General features: G+C 42.6%; 1 protein-coding gene across 2 annotated transcripts in view; it reads right to left on the minus strand.

The window, feature by feature from the left end:
• Positions 1-18,757, minus strand: part of NELL1 (neural EGFL like 1) — a 772,999-nt gene that overhangs the window by 691,765 nt on the left and 62,477 nt on the right. For both annotated transcript variants that reach the window (XM_081063734.1, XM_081063733.1), the window contains exon 3: positions 865-1,015. In XM_081063734.1, coding sequence (XP_080919860.1) covers positions 865-1,015 — 151 coding nt within the window. The remainder of the gene's footprint in view (positions 1-864; positions 1,016-18,757) is intronic.

Here is an 18,757-nt window from a genome sequence, read left to right on the forward strand (position 1 = left end):
CATGTATAAAAGAAATATTATCTCTGTATTTAAACCCATCCAAAGCACAAACAAGATTTAAAAAGCCTTGAATTAACAACTCACATACCCTGCTCCCAAAAAAAGACCTACAGCATGTCACTTATTAATGAGTTAAAACATTTAAGTGTTTAATGAGTTTAGTGTAAAGTGTTCAGAACAATGCCTAACATTTATCAGTGCTCAGAATAATGTTTTTACAAACCTACCTGTTCCTTCCCAAAATCATGGCAACCTCTTTCTGAAATGCTGTTCTTCCAATTGCTTACTCCTTCCGATTCAGCCTGTTAAGTATCTACTCACGGTTTTCCCTCATATGACCATGCTTTCTGAAGCCTTTCTTGGCTTACCATAACCCTGAGTGGGATTAACCACTATTACCTTTATTCCCTAAACATATTATTAACATTTATTTATTTGTCCAACTTCCCTACTAGCTTATGTGATCTAGAATAAAAATTCTGTATTATTCATCTTAATATTCCCAATGTCAAGCAAAGTCCTGCATAAAGTAAACACACAATAAATGCTTATTGAAGGTTATTGTTAATTATAACTAATTTGCTTGATGACCTAAACATGATGGATAGAATGTGGTTGTATATGAGCAAAGTCTACCAGGAGATACAAGTGAGAAAGACACTCAGGAGTGGTCCTTGGAGAGCCAACAAGAAAGCCCCTTTGCTCAAAGTAAATTCTTAATACAACGTAAATTTATTGATGGGTTCAACAGAAACAAGGCCTCAGCTAGTTGAATGTTGTTTTGCAGCTACCGCCTCCAAATTCCAAGGCATTTTGTATAGTCCATTAGTTCTATGCAGATTTTCAAAAGTAGAGCTTTCTTACCTGTGTTCCAGTTCTCGAATGGACAGGATTACTCCTGAAGTGGATGGCTTTTGTTGTACAGTGGCCAAAAAGGTGAATTCACTTTTATTCCGGAACAGCTGAATTAATTTCTCACTCACATGAGGGGCTGCATGGATCTCTCTCTCTATGTCTAGGAGTCAAGAAGGAAAAGTAGGAGAAGCAGGAGGGGAAGAAGAGAGGAACAAAAAGAAGAAATACAGAAGGAAAAAGAAGAGAGGGAACATGAGAAGGAAGAGGAGAAAAGATGCAGAGTTAAAAAATGCCATGTCCAAAAGATCCAGATTGCATTTTTCATTTTCCCCTCCTGTCAATAGTTTATTTTCCCATCCACCACTCCATACAGCTGCATTCATTCGATGCAAAACCCAAAAATTCCATCTCTGCCATCGCGCCCACTTGTCACTTTGACAGGTTCACAATTGGCCCGTGATTTTCTGACAGGAATTTTGACAGGACACTGAGCAAACAGATTCAGTTGCTGTAAATAGGGTTAGAGGCAGTCCAATAAATGGGGCCCTAACTTCAGAGAATCCTGAGTCTAGCAGGATCTAAATGCCATTCCACTGGCTCCAATGTCACTTTTCCCATGGACTCGGTGTCCATCTTTGCACAATGTATCTAGGGAAACCTGTCCTTGCTTTGTACCCAGCAGAGATTTACTAGCACTAACGCAAGACAAGTCTGCTTTTGTGTGAAGAATAAATACAGGCATGCTCCTGATCCATAAGCGTGCCTGGAATTCCTCTGTAAACATGTAGTGGATGACTTCCCTCATGAAATATTTATTAAAGTTGAGGCCAGTTTAGCAGGCCTAGCGGTGTGTGAGTCCAGCTAATGCTGCTCCGAGATGGGAATCTTCCTTTCTGCAACATCCGCATAATGAGAGACATCCATCGTTTCAGACTCAGACTTACCCTTGTCATAATAAACTGGGCATTTTCTCCTTATTTTAAACTACACTTCCTGGCATCAGAAAGTAGGCGCTAAGGGAGCAGACTGAGAGGAAACTATTCCAAGGATGACAAATGAACCCCAAAGGCGTGTTTGGTGGCCTTCTCTCATTCCCAGACACGTCCTCGGACTGTCTCACTACTTGGTTACTTCTCCAGGGCTGCAGGAAGAGCCTTTGAAAAACATAGAACTTCAAAGGCCACGTTGGCCAAGCAACACCACAGACTCCTAGGCGGATCTTAAAGAACCTCATTCTGAAGAGTGCCTTGTAACACAAAGAAATCCTTGAATTCTGAACCTCCAGCCTCATTCCTTTCATCTTCAAAATGAGGGTGCAGACTAGGTGATTTGTCAGGGCCTCCAATGCTTAATCTTCTACAATTCCATGAGTTGCTATTTCAAGTTTTCAGCACAGAAAAGACCACCAGTCTTCCAGCTGCAAATGTCCACGCTACGTATGGCGTGAAACAAGCTTGGTCCTCTACCATGGAGGCACCCAACCCAGGCAAAGCACTCAACCAGCATAAACCTACCTGGACAACATCTGCTTTTCTGCCCCCCAAAAAGACCTTCACTATTTTACCGTTAGGTGGCATGTTGTCTGTCAGCTTTGGTCAAGGGCTGAGATAAAAGACACAGAGAATGTTTCTATACCATCTACAAAAATCCCAAAGCTTTCCAGGATGATACTCAAAACCTAGTAAATGTATGAACAAGTTACTTTATAAATTAGAGCTCATGAGCAAATGTTTGCTAACGTTGTTTTTATTAGCATTACTGCTAGACAAAGATCCGGATAATAAATTCCACCTAGAATTTAGTGCTAGAAAAAACATTTGGCTCTTGAGGCTAACTTATAAGTTTGCTTTTTTTCTCTCCTTTTTGCTATTTCTTTCTGTAGACACCAATTAGGAATGAACTGATTGGTAGTGGCTGCCTAGAGAGCTCAAGAGAGGATTCTGAAGCTTGGGCCCAGTGAAAAGGCATTAATTAATCAGCAATGCCTGCTGGGGAAGAGAGGTATGAATATCGTATCAGTTATAGGGTGTTCTCACCTTTTACTCAATTCTCCCTGGGTGATATCATCTAGCCCCATGACCAATGGCCCCCAAATTTATATCTGCAACCCCAACCTCTCCCTTAAGCAGTAGACTCATATATTCAGTATCCGTCTTGTATCCCCATATGAATACCTAATACGCATTTCAAATTGGCCACAACAGAGCTTTTATTCTCTCCCCCAACCTTCTATTTCCTCCTAGAGTCCCCAGTCTTAGTAAATGAAACCACCCAGTTCTCAAGACAAAAAAAAAATAGAAATTGTCCTTGATTCTTCCCTTTCCTCCACCCTCCATATCCAATACAAGAGCAAATCATGAGGGCTCCCGTGTCTGTCATCTGTCCACCTCTTCTCAACTCCACTCTTAAAAGTCTTGCCCACGCTGCCATCACCTCTCCCTATGACACCTCCAATAGCAACATAACTCGTCTCCCTGCTTCCATGATGCCTTTTCTTCTCCATTCTCCACGTAGCAGTCAAAGTGCCGTTTTTAAAGCAAAAGTCAAAATCATTTGAGTCTTCTGCTTTAAACACCCGCCAATGGCTTCCCATTGCTCCCAGGATAAATCCAGGTTCTTTAGAAGGGACTGCAAGGTCACACATACCACTCCTGCCTCAGGGTCTTTGTACTCTTCCATCTACCCACAGTTCTCTTCTCCCACTGCTCAGATGGCTTGCTCCTCCTCTTGCTTCATCTTTCACTCTAAGTGCAGCCTCCTGTCCACACCCCTCCGAAAGCAGGCTCTCCATAAATGTCTAAACCATCACTCTGGTCATTTTCTCCATATCACTTATAATACACATATTGTGATCAGTTTACTGTTTCCTTATATCACTTACCATAATCGTGTTTCATGTTTCATACCTATTTCCTTTCTTTCCCCACTAGACCATAAGTTCCATGACGACAGGAACTTTTATTTATTCATTGTTATATCCACAGTTCTTAGTGCCTAGCAGAAAACAGGCATCCAATACTTTGAATTTATTTATTTTCCATTTATTTTCATCATTTATATCGTTACTTCACGTAACCACAAATATTAGTCAGAAAATCAAACATATGGTGATGGAAGGAGAATTGACTCTGGGTGGTGAACACATAATGCGATATAGAGACGATGTATTACAGAATTGTACACTTGAAACCTATGTAGTTTTGTTGACTATTGTTACCCCCAACAAATTTTAATAAAAAGGAAAGAAAATAGTGATCCTTTTGGAAAACTAGGCGATACTTCTTAAGTGCCAGCAGCTATCAAATTAAAGAAAATGGCAGTCAGTGCCAAATCAGCCTCTCCTTTTTCTAAGATAGCCAGCCCTTTTAATGGTCTAATCCAATCGGACCACCTTCTGCTCCCCCAACCCTCCTAGAAAACTGATTATTTCTTTTGCCAGCTTTTCTCATTTCTCTTTGTAAATGACTGGCACATTGAAGACCCCATTAGCATTCACCCTAGTGAAATGTAAAAAAAAAAAAAAAAAATCTATTTTGATACAGTGAGACTTTATGTACATTCTCATTTTCAGTAAAGTTCTTTCAAGAAAATGTTTACCATAATTCAGCTGCTAAGAGCACAGGAAAATCATCCCACTTCTTCTTACAGTGTAGAGGCAGGAAAACTGGACAAGGTTCCAAGAGACTGAAGACTACTCTGCGTTGAGCAGACACCTAGCTGTGCACCCTGGCAGAAGATACTTTACCTCTCTGAGCCTCACATGTGAAAATTGAGAAGACTGAACTCCATGGTCTCCAAGCTGTTTCCTAGCCTCACCATTTTGTTAATCACTTTACCATGCCCTTAGCTACCTAGCAAAATAGGGTACTGAGGGTATTTTCCATTTATAAAACACCCAGATTTTACAATTTTTCTTTTCTACAGATTTTCCAAATCAACATACATGTACAGTTTGTCAATTACTAAAAATAGTGATATGTCACCTACTTTGCAGTAGCCTGCTTTTTTCCTGGATTTATAAGCGCAACCAATGAAAACCAATTGAGACATTACAGTGAATATTATACTTCCATATTCAAACACCATCATGTATGTTTGCTGTATTATTTAAGAATATTCAATTCCGCCAGAGAGAACAAGAAAAACAAGTGGTGGGGGCCGGCCCGGTGGCTCAGGCGGTTAGAGCTCCATGCTCCTAACTATGAAGGCTGCCGGTTCGATTCCCACATGGGCCAGTGGGCTCTCAACCACAAGGATGACAGTTCAATTCCTCAAGTCCCGCAAGGGATGGTGGGCTCCGCCCCCTGCAACTAAGATTGAACACGGCACCTTGAGCTGAGCTGCCGCTGAGCTCCCGCTGAGCTCCCAGATGGCTCAGTTGGTTGGAGCACATCCTCTCAACCACAAGGTTGCCGATTCGACTCCCGCAAGGGATGGTGGGCGGCGCCCCCTGCAACTAGCAATGGCAACTGGACCGGGAGCTGAGCTGCGCCCTCCACAACTAAGACTGAAAGGACAACAACTTGACTTGGTAAAAAGTCCTGGAAGAACACACTGTCCCCCAATAAAGTCCTGTTCCCCTTTGCCCCCCCTCCACAAAAAAAAAAAACAAGTGGGATGGATAAAGCTCATAGGACATGTTAAATATAGACAGCAAGTTAGAAACCTGCAAAACTTGTTAAACGTAGATCAAATAAATGGAACATAGTGTGTTGAACACAGATAAAAAGGACTGAATAAGAGTGTTTCTTATAAATAGAAAGGCGTGGGAGGAACAAGTCATAATGCACAAATCATGCCACCTTCAGAATAACAGCTGTGTCATCTCTAAATCCGACCCATCATTGACACCCATTCCATTCCCACTGTGGCCCCACATGTACTTGCTGAGAAATGTTAAATAAAACCCATTACTGGTCACCAAATGAACTGGTGCACTATAGCTGTGGACAGGCATGCTTGCCCCTGCGTCGCTCCAATAGCAGACGCATCCTGGGTCCAGGCACCTCCAATGTGCTGAACCCCCTTTTTTATATATAACCTCAGCTCCAGTCCATGTAACCACAGCATTAGCAGCAAAGCTGAGGGGGACAGACAGAAAGAAACATTGAAAATACGAGCAATACATAAGCCAGAAATCCGATGGGGTCTCCCATCCTCCCACAGACCTCCCTGGTACTCTATCCTAAGTGTGTTAACCTATTCCATCTCTTTCCCTCACTTCTTCCTGGATATTTTCCATTGAATTATAAGTCACATGATTCAAGCATCTGAATTAGGTCTGTTTGTGAGGCTTCCTGTTTTGTGACCTTTGGGAGGATACTTGGAAGCTACCATTGCATCACAGTAATTTCCCACACGATAACCAGGTAGGGTGAACATTTTTTAAAGGAGGAAAAAAAGAATGACATTCAAAATACTCAGAGGTTTTGCATGATCTAGTTAAGAAGTGCTAACTCAGCGGCAAGGGTTAAGTGCTTTTTCTTTCCTAGGATGAACAGCTCTACCTAGTCATTTTTAAAGAAACACTAAAAATGCTAATGTGATGATTAAGCATCAGTAAAAAGTACTGGGTGAGGGGCGGTGATTGGAGAGTGGAGAAGGAAAGAAATTACACGACAGTGCTCACACACTCTTCTCTGCCTAATCTAGAAGCAATTTCATTTCCCTTTCCCCTGACTTCTAGGGTGAGAAGGATGGTGATTCTCATCGCCAACAAGCATATACCAGTGCTTCCTCTGTGCCAGGCACGAAAATGAAAGTGAAAATACGGTATCTGCCTTCAACGACAGCTCCAAAAACAAGAGAGTTACCTGGCAACAACAGGTAGTATAGAGCAATGCACGAAGGAAGGAAGGGACCTAAGGGGGCAAGCACTGACATCCGTGGAGGATGTATCTTTGAGCCTGAGTCGAAAAAGATTAATAAGCATTTACCAAGTAGGGGAGGGAGACGAGGGCATTCATTGCAGGACTGCTGTGCAGAGGTGAACACCCATGTGTTTCCCATTATCCTGGCATTTTCTTTTTCTCTGCAAATATACTTCTCACTATAAGTACAGCAGGAAAGCATCTACTTAACCTAAAAATATTGCAAGGAACTCTCTACCGATTGGTGAACTGAGAAAGCAAAAACAGCAGCAGCCAGAAACGTGATGAAACAAATACACCAGGGCAGCCCGTCTCAGCCTTGACTGAAGGAGCATCCAGCCGACAACTTAGTAATTACAGCACGTTTACACCAAGGACGTCAACACATGGCAGAATCCTGATATATAGACATGGCACATCCTTCTAGCTGGAGTCCCACATAAGCTTGTGCTAACATTGGCCCCGAAAGGTAAATCAACACTTGTTAATTTTAAATGGCAGTTAGCTTTTCATTTCTTAGTACAGAGGAAATCTGCCAATTCAGAACTGCCAAACGTCCCGGGGGATTTTTCTCCTGTGTGGAGGGAGGGAGATGTGTGTCTCACTATCAGGTACTGCAGCCCTTCTTTGAGAACGTCAAATGTTATTGATCCAAGGAGCCCTCAAAGAAGCAGAAATTACGGTAGAAAGTAGTGGACACCAGGAGACTCCAACTTAAACGTGCAGGAATTTCTATCTCTACTAACAAGTTCACAATAATATCCCGTTAAACCTCCATCAGCTCCAGAACAATAAAAAGCAAATGTGTATGGCTTATCATGGTGCCAAGTACAGCGCTCACTGCTTTGTACCTATCATCTCACTTATAATCACCTTATTATCTTTCATATTTACAGACAAGAAAACGAAGGCCTTCAGAATTTCGGTAATTTTCTAAAAGACACTGGGCTAGGAAACCACGGTGCTCAGATACCAGCATGGCAGGCTGGTTCCACACATTATACTCTCTGTTGTGCTACGTCTGCTCTTGGTCAACGTTTGTGATCTCGGTGCTTCGTGCAAATCACCATCATATCCCCAATGCCTAACACAATGTATTCCCTCAGGAACTATTTATGAATAATCTATTTGTACATCCCCTATGAGCTAAACTGAGGCACGGAGAAGTTTTATGGCTTATCCAGGCTCACACAGTGAGTGAATGGAGATCAAATTGACTCTTGCATGACAACCAATGGCACTGACCTGGCACCCCTGCTTACTTTTGCGTCCACCTCTTTCTGTTCTCCCACCCCCCTTGCTCCCGCACTCCAGCCATACAAGCCTCCTTTTCCTTCTTTCCAGGGCCATGTTCCTCCCCACCTGGTGCATTCCCAACTGCAGTGACCTTTCTCATCTTTCCCTCTTCTTTAGGTGCCAGCTTCTTACTCCTTCAGCCCAGCTTTTTCTGACCAGCCCAGGCCAGCTCAGTTTCCCTCTATTTTGTTTTCATTTTATCTTCGTAATCATCAAAGTTTTAGGTATGTAATCCTTTTATGAATGACTACTATGCCCACTAGATTAAAAATTTCATGAGGAATCGTTTCCCAATATATACGCTGCACAGTGCATGGCCCATGGTAAAGCTTCAGCAAATGTCTATGACTTTAATAATTATTTTATCTTGACTCTAACGTTTGGAACACAATATATAGCAACGGAGGTTTACCAAAGACACTCAACTATAACCCCACCTTGTTGAGAAAAAAAAAAAAAACTCATCAAAATAATGAGCTACTTAAGGAATAATGAAGCCAGCTAAATGTCCCCAACTCCTCCATTATGAGACTAAACCTAAGGAATCCTGTGACACATAATATTAACCAATTTTCTGTAATTACTATGTGGCTCAATCAAAAGAGATTCCGTTGCCCCCACAATTTTACTTATTAGATAGGCACGGTGAGGCAGCGGGGCTCTTCTTATAAACGTTTAAAATGCTGGTAAGGAAAATCAAATCCCTTTGTCACTGACAAATTAGCAAACTGTAACCACTTCTCTTGGGGCTGCCTCCCCACGCACTGCACCTCACCCTTAATCCTCATCCCTGTACCCCTATCTCAGCTGGACACTTTGGAATAAAGAGATACATCATGGATGCCAGCCCTACCTGAATCACAGGACAGGAGAAGAAACACAGAGAGACTGGTGAAAAGGTTTAATGTGACTAAGAGCACTGCATTGGGTACGAACTTCCAGTTACAAGAAAAATAAGTTTTGTACGGCATGTACATTATAGGGTGTAATATACGGCATGGTGACAAGGTCACCAATACTATATTGCATATCTGAAAGTTGCTAAGAGAGTAGATCTTAAAATTTTTCATTACGAGGAAAAAATGTTTATAATTGTATGGTCATCTTTTTGCAATATACACAAATATCAAATCATTATGTTGTACACCTGAAACTAATAAAATGTTATATGTCAGTTATATCTCAATCAAAAACTGTCAGAGGCTCAGTGAAAAATGACCTTGATGGCCTCAGTGATATTGTACCTTAGAGACTGCACAAATTTGGTACTTGGCAACAAGAGGGCAGCGATCCCTCTGACAAAGCTAAAGGAATGAATGAGAAGTAGGGAATGAGGGGAGGGGAGGAGGTAAAATCTGTTTTATTGAGGTCCCAGTGGTCAGAGGTGAGGGGCATTACTCAATGTTAGAAGGGGTTGAACTCTGCTCCTGGGGAGATAAAAAAGGCTTGGCAATGGGCAGGTGAGCATGGGTTGCCAGCCATGCTTGGAGGCATGGCTAGTGGCCAGTTCTAACTGTCTTCACGTAAATTAAAAATTGGGCAGAGTCTATGGGACTCCCAGCCACTCCAATCTAGGTCCAGCCAGCAAACATCCAAACATTTTTGAGTTTTTGCTGTGTGTTAGATGTCAAGCTAAGGGCTTTAAATATAACGACCTAATTTAGTCCTTACAGCAGCCAGCAGCCTAGTGATATTAATGTTGCCACCTCCATCTCACAGATGAGGTACAAAGAGTTAGGAAGCTTCCTCCTAAGTCCCAGACCTGGAATTCAGACCCAGATCTGTCAAGTGCAAACCAAGATGCAGCTCTGCCTCTCAGCCCTGTCCTTCCGTCTCAGCCCAACTAGTGTTTGAGTTCTGGTTCCGCCATGGAATCTCAGACCTTGGATAACTCAGCTTCTTTCCTTCATCCTTGAGTTGCTTCATCTGTCACACAGAAGTAATACCCCCCATCCTGTCGGGCTCAGTGAGGAGTAATGAAAGAATATGTGGAACATGCCTAGTATCTACCTTGGGCTCAGTAAGTATTTCCCCTCCCTCAACCTCTCTTTAGGACATTTCTGAGAAGCTTTGCAAAGAAGGCTCAGAAATCTACACGCTCAAGTCTGAGCTTAAACATTTGCCAATGTGTTCATGCACATGATGACATTTCATATTCATAATAACCCACCGGGTAAGTATCAATAGCCTTACTTTAAAGGTAAGGAACCTCTAGCTTATAGAAGATAAGTGACTTGCCCATAATCCCAGCTCCAGCTAGTAGCCGAGACATGTCTTCTGACTCTAATTTTGCAGCTTTTTTATACTTCTGCATGGCTTCCCTGATACCCAGACAAGAGAGAATCATTCAACTTGCCCAGTCCACTCCACTTCAATGCCAGGTCCCCCCTTCCTAAGGGGTACCCCTCCTCCAGGACGCTAACCTCCTCCATATATTGAAGTCCAATCTCTAGTCTGCTTAAAAAGTTTGGAGCGGTGGCCTGGCCTAATTATAATCAGTTCCCTTTTGTGCTCAGTCCTAATTCTCAGCCATGAAAGAGACATTGGAGATGTTGTACTGGCCTTGACCTTGCCACAACTACTCAAATTCAGTAGTAAACAGTAGGGCATCATGTTAACTGCCAAGCTCTCTAATATACGATTATGCATCATAAATCATTTTTACATGTGGCTTCAAATGCTGTTTTTCAAGAATAAAAATCTGACTGCATTGAAATGCACAGTGATTTTAATATGCAAACCTCCTACAGAGATGATGTCTCATTTTAATTATTGTTTCGGTTTAATAGGTTTTCATTAAATTAGAGGATGGAGCAATTACTAGGGTGAACAGCTAATGTTTCCAAGGTACGCTCCCGTGGTTCATGGGCAAAAAGACAGTTGTGGCCCAGAGAAGCAGAAGGCAATAGTCTGCCAGAAAAGCTTGTCTTCAGCCCGATAGAACACAGTGCTGGCTATTTATTTTCCCAGCTTCCAAACAGAGCTGGCGTTTCCTCACAGTGATATGCAAACAGCTCTAAGCGTGGGTTTAATTTAGGGTATCTTAATCACATAACTTTTCTATCGGGAATCCAGGCTCCCTTGTCATCAGACTAGAAAATGCTCTTAAAAGTTGTCAACCTGCAAAGCTAGATGTCAAACCACAGGAAAATACTCCTAATGAAATTGTCTTCTTTCTCACATACCAGTAATTTAGTTGGTTTAGTGGATTAATGTCTGACTTTCCACCCCTGGGAAATTGGTTCAACTTCAACACTGGCTGCAATGACCAAAATCATATTAATTAGCAAACTGTCAGAGACTCAATGAGAAATGACTTCAGTGGCCTCAGCGATATTTTACCCTAGAAACTGCACAAATTTGGCACTCGGGGACCCAGAGGGCAGTGTTACCTCAGACAGAGGTGAAGGAATGAATGAGAAGTAAGAAACGAGGGGGAGTGGGAAGTAAAAGCTGCTTTATTGGGGTCCCAGCGGTCAGAGGTGAGGGGCATAACTCAGTACTAGGAGGGGTTGAAGTCTGCACCTGGGGAAACAGAGGGGGCCTGGCAAACTTCAAAGCGCCAACTTCTTTCTTTCCAAATGAGCTGAAGGAGGAAAAGAGGGCAGCTAGATAGAGAGGATCCTTCCAGAAATAACTAGCCTATTAGGTTAGGGCAGACTTGGTCACTATGCCAAGAAAGTAATGTGGGGACCTTGTATTGTGCTTTGGGAAGGAGGAAACAAATCTTTTCCATAATGTTCCACAACAGAAAGAAATCATAAAGCAACATTAGTCCCATGTAAACCAACAGAAACAACAGTGGTCAGTACGATGCCCTCACCGCTCACTGCCACCCCAACCCCAGCCTCATACTGGCCACCTGTCAGGGCCCATATTTGCTGCCCATGGCCGCTGGAGGAGGTTCTTTTCTCTAGTCTTACAAGTATCGTGAGTATTTCTAACGGGAATAATATTTTGGAACTCCTGAATACAAGGCTTCTTTTTCAGCTCCTTTATTTCTACTGTCCTAAAAAGCACACCATCAGCTCTTAGATCACTTGTGTTAATCTAATTACACGCCTTGTTAGCTAATTAGTTCCAGAGTCACTGCCCGGGAGGTCTCCCTCGCTATTTAGCTATCTGTGTTGGCCACAGGGTGTCTGTGCTTTCAGGCTCCTGGGGAAACTGTGTAATTATTGACCTTTCAACTCTGTGCTGAGGGGGGACACCTGAAACCCCAGGCTTTGAACAGAAACTCCAAGAGATAAGAGCATCTAGTCAGAGAGAGGGCTATGGATGTGGTTTCTCGCAGACTCGCTGTGTTTCTATGAAAACTGACCTCCTATTCAGAGATTTGATTCCAATCATGTTAAACGTTGATGTCACCCTTAAAATGAATCATTGGAAATACTGCTTGCTCCTGAACTCAAAGCCAATTGCTATCTGGCTATTGGATCCCTCTCTACCAATTTCTTGCTCCCACCCTCCCAAACAAGATCTACAACCAAGGGCGAAAACTACAATCCCCATTGACTAAGGCTTTTTTTTTTTAAACAAATTAAAATATAGATTTGGGGGAAAATTGGTCTTTGATCATTGCTGCAAATAATGTGGTCCTTACACGTTGTAAGGTAAGAACACTGAGTCAGTTTTCAGTAAATTAGTGTATTAAATAGTGTCTTCATGATAATTCATAGCCAGCAGATATTTTGGGGGGCTCCCTGAACTACCCCCTCCCAGTTAAGAGTGGTTTTTAGCTCAGCCTTGTGAAAAAGCCCTCTCAGGCCACAGGTGAGCTGAGTGTAGGACACAGGAAATGGCTGGGGCTGTGCCGGATACAGGTGAGGAGCTCCATGGGCACGTAATCTCAATTCTTCCCCAACCTAGAGTTCCAGACACCTTCTCCACACCTATCCAAACCCTGACTATCTCTCAAGGCCCAACCCAATTCCTCTAACTCCGCGAAGCTTTTGGAGCCCCATCTAAGGGTGTTTTCCCTCTCTACTTCAGAACTGAATCATCCACCCATTGAAACACGTATTTGGGGAGCATGTTCTATGTGTCAGGCTCAGTACCATGATAAGACAGGCTCAGTCTGGAGAGAGACATTCAGCCAGTATTTAGTACCACTCATTCTGACACCTCTTACATTCTGCATCTTGCCCGATCCAATGGCCAGTTCTCTATCCTTAGCCTAACTGAGCTCTGACAACCTCCCAAACAGTTGTCCTCTCCCTCCTTTTTAAGATACTTTCTTTTTTTTTCTTTTTTAATTCAAGTTTATTGGGGTGACAATGGTTAGTAAAGTTACATAGGTTTCAGGTGTACAATTCTGTATTACATCATCTATGTATCACATTGTGTGTTCACCACCCAGAGTCAGTTCTCCTTCCATCACCATATATTTGATCCCCTTACCCTCATCTACCAACCCCCTCCTCCCTTACCCTCTGGTAACCACTAAACTATTTTCTGTATCTATGAGTTTTGTTTCTTTATTTGTCTCATTCCATTGTTGTTTTCAGTTTTATTTTATTTTATTTTATTTTATTGGGGTGACAATTGTTAGTGAAATTACATAGATTTCAGGTGTACAATTCTGTATTACATCATCTATAAATCCCATTGTGTGTTCACCACCCAGAGTCAGTTCTCCTTCCATCACCATATATTTGATCCCCTTTACCCTCATCTCCCTCCCCCCACCCCCCTTACCCTCTGGTAACCACTAAACTATTGTCTGTGTCTATGAGTTTTTGTTTCTCATTTGTTTGTCTTGTTCTTTTGTTGTTTTTGGTTTATATACCTCATATCAGTGAAATCATAGTGTTCTCTGCTTTTTCTGTCTGACTTATTTTGCTTAGCATGATAATCTCAAGATCCATCCATGTTGTTGCAAATGGCACTATTTCATTCTTTTTTGACACTGCTTTCTTCTGGTTTTCCTCCTACCTCTGGGACCATCTTGAAGCTTCTTCATGCCCTCCTCTGCCTACTCTCTAATTGTCAGGATGCCTCTGAGCACATCCATTCATCAGCAACCCTAAGCTCCACCTCATCACCACTCTTGACTATAATATTGCAGCAGTCGCCATATGTCAACTTGTTTCCACTTGTCTGTCCTCCTCTCCTCTATCCCCCGCCTCTCCCCTCTATTTCTCCTCTCTCTCTATCCTCTCTCTCTCTCTCTCTCTCTCTCTCTGTCTCTGTCTCTCGCTCTCTCTATGTCTCTCTCCCATAGATCAATTGGAGAATCAAGACCCTTTTCAAATATAAGTTACATATCAATCACTGCACCCCTTGCTTTAAACCCTCAAATAGCTGCCTTATTAGTTCCTTGATGCTGCTACAACAAATGCCTGCAAGTTTAGTGGCTTGAAATGAACTTACAAACTTAGTTTTGGAGAGCAGAGCTCCGAAATAGGTTTCACTAGATCAAAACCAAGGTATGCACAGGGCCATACTCCCTCCAGAGGCTCTAGAGAAGAGTCATTTCCTTGCCTTTTCCAGCTTCTCTTGGTTCACAACCCCTTCCTACAGCTTCAGAGTCGGCAGCATAACATCTTATAGCAGGGGTGTCCAAAATTTTTTCAACGTTTTCCACCAAGAGCAATATGCAGTAAAATACACAAACAGCCGGGCCACTCACTCGAGGTGAAGTACGTATTGACTCACCTGGTTTATTTAAGCAAACTAAATATATTTTTGGAATTTGCTGTGGCCAATAAAAAATGGATTGCAGGCCCACGGGCCACAGTTTGGACACCACTGTCTTATAGCCTCCCTCTGCTTTCACCTGCTCTGGACAATTGGGCCCATCTGGATAGCCCAGGATCCTAACCACCTAAAGATCTTTAACTTACACCACAAAGTAGCTTTTATCACATACAGTGACATACTCACAGGTTCCGGGGATTACGACATCGCTCTCTTTAGCAGGGAGGGAGTCATTTTTCAACCAACCACACTGCCTAACGTAATTTAAATAAAACCTCACGTCCTTACATGGCCTGAAAGACCCCATATGACTTAGCGCTGTAGCTGGAGCTGAAATAAAGATCAAGCTTGTACTTTGGCCTCCTCTGGTACTTCCACACAAGCTGGCCATCCCTGCACCCCTTAAACTTGTTTGATCGTAAGGGCCTTTATCCCAGTTATCCCAAGAATGTACGATCTGGAGCAAGACAGCCTGGATTCAACTCTCAGCTTTGCTATTAAATGGGCCTAAAACCTTGGCCAAGTGATTCAACCTCATTGAGCCTCTGTTTTTCTTTCTGTAAAATGGGGCTGGTAATACCCATCTCCCTTGTAGGATTAGTATGGATTACTAAAAAGATTAAATGAGTTAAATAATAGAAAGCATTTACAACAGTGCCTAGCACATAAAAAGGGTTCACCATCAATAATGTAAGTGATCATCAGTAATACTCTCTTTGAATGGCTGACTCCTTCATTCAGGCATCAGCTCAAATATCACCTTTGCAGAGAAGCCTTCCCCAATAATCCTACTTCAACTCAATCCTCTCCCTCTCTTCCTACAGTATTACTATTTTATTTCCTTCACAGTAAATGTTACTATCTAAAGTTATTAATTTATTACTAATATAATTACTTGTTTACTGTAATTGCCCACTTCTGCTGGAATATAGGCTTCATGAAGACAGAGATTGTCTTTTCTCTGCTACATTTAAAACACCTAGAACAATTCCTGTCACATGGGTGTACAATAAATATTTCTTGAATGAATGAATGAATGAATGAATATGACATATGCTGGTTCTCTTCTCCCTGCACCTAGACCAAGGGCCCTCAAGGGTAGGAGGTCTGTCAGATTCTTCTTGTTCACTTAGGACTCCGCACAGTGGCTGGCGCACAACAGCACAGTGGACTCTCAGTTAATACTTGCGGATGGGCCAATGTGTAAGTGAGCTCTAGGAGCATCTTTAAAGCTAAGGATTCCAAAAAAGAAATGATTTTTCTCCAGCCAATCACTCAAAGATTGAGAGAGAAGGGAATTCCCAAGTCACATGTTTAAAAAAGAGCAATTCAAAACAGGAGTCCAGGACGCTCCCCACGCCACACGCCGAGAAGTACACCAGTGGGCTGCACCGCTTTCTATCATGGTAAGATCTTCTATTTCGATGAAATATCAAAACACAGTGCTGTGGCTAGCTTAGGCATGAATTATGTACTTAACAGCCAATTGCTACGGCCTAGTGTTCCAAGTCCCAAGTCCCAAACTATCCTGTGTCTCTCCTTCCCATGAACCCTGAAGCTCATAAATGTCTAGGCGTGTGGGGCCTCCTCCTTTAAGGTGCCTTACCCGCTGAGAATCGGGGTAAAGCCGGCCTCAGGATCTGTTTGTTTAAATATCCCAAATGATGTGACACGCAGCCACAGCGGAGAGCTGGGTCCCGCTTGGTGGCCTTGCTCCAGGTCAAAAGTGGAAACTGACCAGCCTCAGGCCGGCACGACGCGGCATCAGCATGTTGTTTTCACACCCCATGTTACGTACACTGTCCCAAACAACACTCCACACTTAATCAAGTCCGAGGTGCCACAGATGGTAAGACTCACCACTATTTTACATGCTCTACAAAGAAGAAAACAAAAAGCTGGCAATTAGAACTTTGAGACACTACTGATAGTAAGACTATTTATTACACAATAAGGAAAACACGAATGAGTCTGTGTGTGTCTTAGAGTCAATGGAATATGGTAGAAAAACTGGGAGATTTCATATAAAAATCCAAATTTCTAGTTAAAAAAAAAAAAGAAAAGAAAAAAGATGACCTGGCAACACAGCGCCCACGTTCCCACAGGCAACAATACAGTGAATCCTGGCACTGAGGAAATGCGGCACACTGCACCATGTCACCCATCGGCAGCATGCCCTTGGCGATACGCATCGCTCTGCAGATACCTGGCTGACCTTCTCTGTACCTGGGATTGCAGCCCCTCCCCAACACATCTCTAGCTGGTGCTAATACCGTACACCCTCAATACTGCCAGGCCCCACACAACCCCCCTCTGCTCCCTGCCCTCCCGGGTCCTTCCTGGCTCACCCAGGTGCTTCTCCACAGATCCTAGAGCCCTGGTAACAACAGGTATCACTGAGGTTTGGATCTTCTCAGCCCTTGGTGTGACCAGGCAGAGCACTTTTGGCAAAAACAGCCCCTTTTCTTTTCCCCAGTGTAATGTACCCATATAGCCCATTTTCTGGTGTGTCGGGATATGAAAAAGGTTGGGAAACACTGCCCTGTGTTGAAGCAGAATTTGGAATCAAAAGATCCGGCATCCACCATCAGTCTCGACACTTAGTACAATGTGAATGACAGGTCATTTCATCCCTCTGAAACCTAGTTTCTTCTCCATTAAATGGTGACAAACATAAAGATGTTACTTGTATCACAGAATCTACATGACAAAAACATGCAATGAGTGGTTTTGAAAAAAGGTTTGTCACTGTCACTTCCTTGTCTGAGTGCCAGAGTCAGGTGACACCCTGAGAGTTGGGCACATGCAGACACTATGCTGGGAAGGCTTTCTCCCACCATCTTTCTCAAAAAGCTTACAAGCTACCAGCGTACACAGGTGGATAGAAGCCAGTATGATAAAAATAAATCCCAAGTCAAAACGTATCTTACAGGGAAACCATAAATAATTTGGACCAGAGAAGGAGAGGCTGTGAGCATGAGGATGGCAGGGGTTGACCGGTGTCTCTGGATAAATTAGTTAATAAATGAGGGGCAACCATGCCCTGTGTCAGCAAAGCAAGTCTATGGAACAACAATTGACTTTTTTTTTTTTTCAGTGAGGTTGATACATCTTGTTTTTCAAGTGGTTCAGCTTACTTTTCCAGTCCAGGGTGTAAACCAAAAGCTTCTTTCCTAAACTCTTCGCTGGGTGCAGGTAAACTTTGACGTGGGCTTTTCCTACCACTACTCCTCAAAATCTCCCCCTAACAAGCATACCAATGAGCCAAACCCCACATTCCATAAAAAAGATAAAAAGAAAAAAAAATTAAAAACCAAGAATGCATTATCGTGATCAATCCCAGAGTAATACACAGAGAGCATGATACATGCAAAACTGCCTGTCAGCGTTTCTATTTATGTAAAACTACTGCTGTAGCCACGCCTTAATTATGCTCTTATTCACTACATGCACAGAGTGGGTTCACGTTTAATTGAGCCCAAGAGCCCCAACCAGAAGAATATACATGCCACACACCAAGTTGCTCCCCTGCAACTTTTTCAAAGGAATTATTGGAGAGATTTAAGAATTCTTCAAAAATGTCACAATAATAACTATTTTATCTTTTTTATGCCATAATTATGATTTGGGGTTTTGCTTTTCTTATTTCATCCAGGCACACCACAACTCATGAATAAAATATGACAAGTTTGATAGCAGCCATTGGAGAGGGTTCATCTGTAACAGGAGACGTGCTCAGTGTACAAAGAGCTTTTGTATTCCGACAGCCTTTGTCTCTGGGATGGGCTTTTATCTCAAAAAAGGACCACATGCTCTCATATTTCCCTCCACCCCACAATTCCTGTCTTCAACACAACACCTGAAACCATGTTTATTTTGTCTTTTAATGAGGACATTTCTAAACAATTAGGGAACAAATCAAAAACACCCAAGGGCCCTCTACTCACTATGAAACTGGCTTGAAACATGTCAAACAATTGACTCGAAGAGACACAAGCAGAACCACAAACCAAAGCACAAAGTATGTGACTTTACAT

Source organism: Rhinolophus hipposideros (genome assembly GCF_964194185.1).
Source record: "Rhinolophus hipposideros genome assembly, chromosome: 10".
Taxonomy (NCBI): domain Eukaryota; kingdom Metazoa; phylum Chordata; class Mammalia; order Chiroptera; family Rhinolophidae; genus Rhinolophus; species Rhinolophus hipposideros.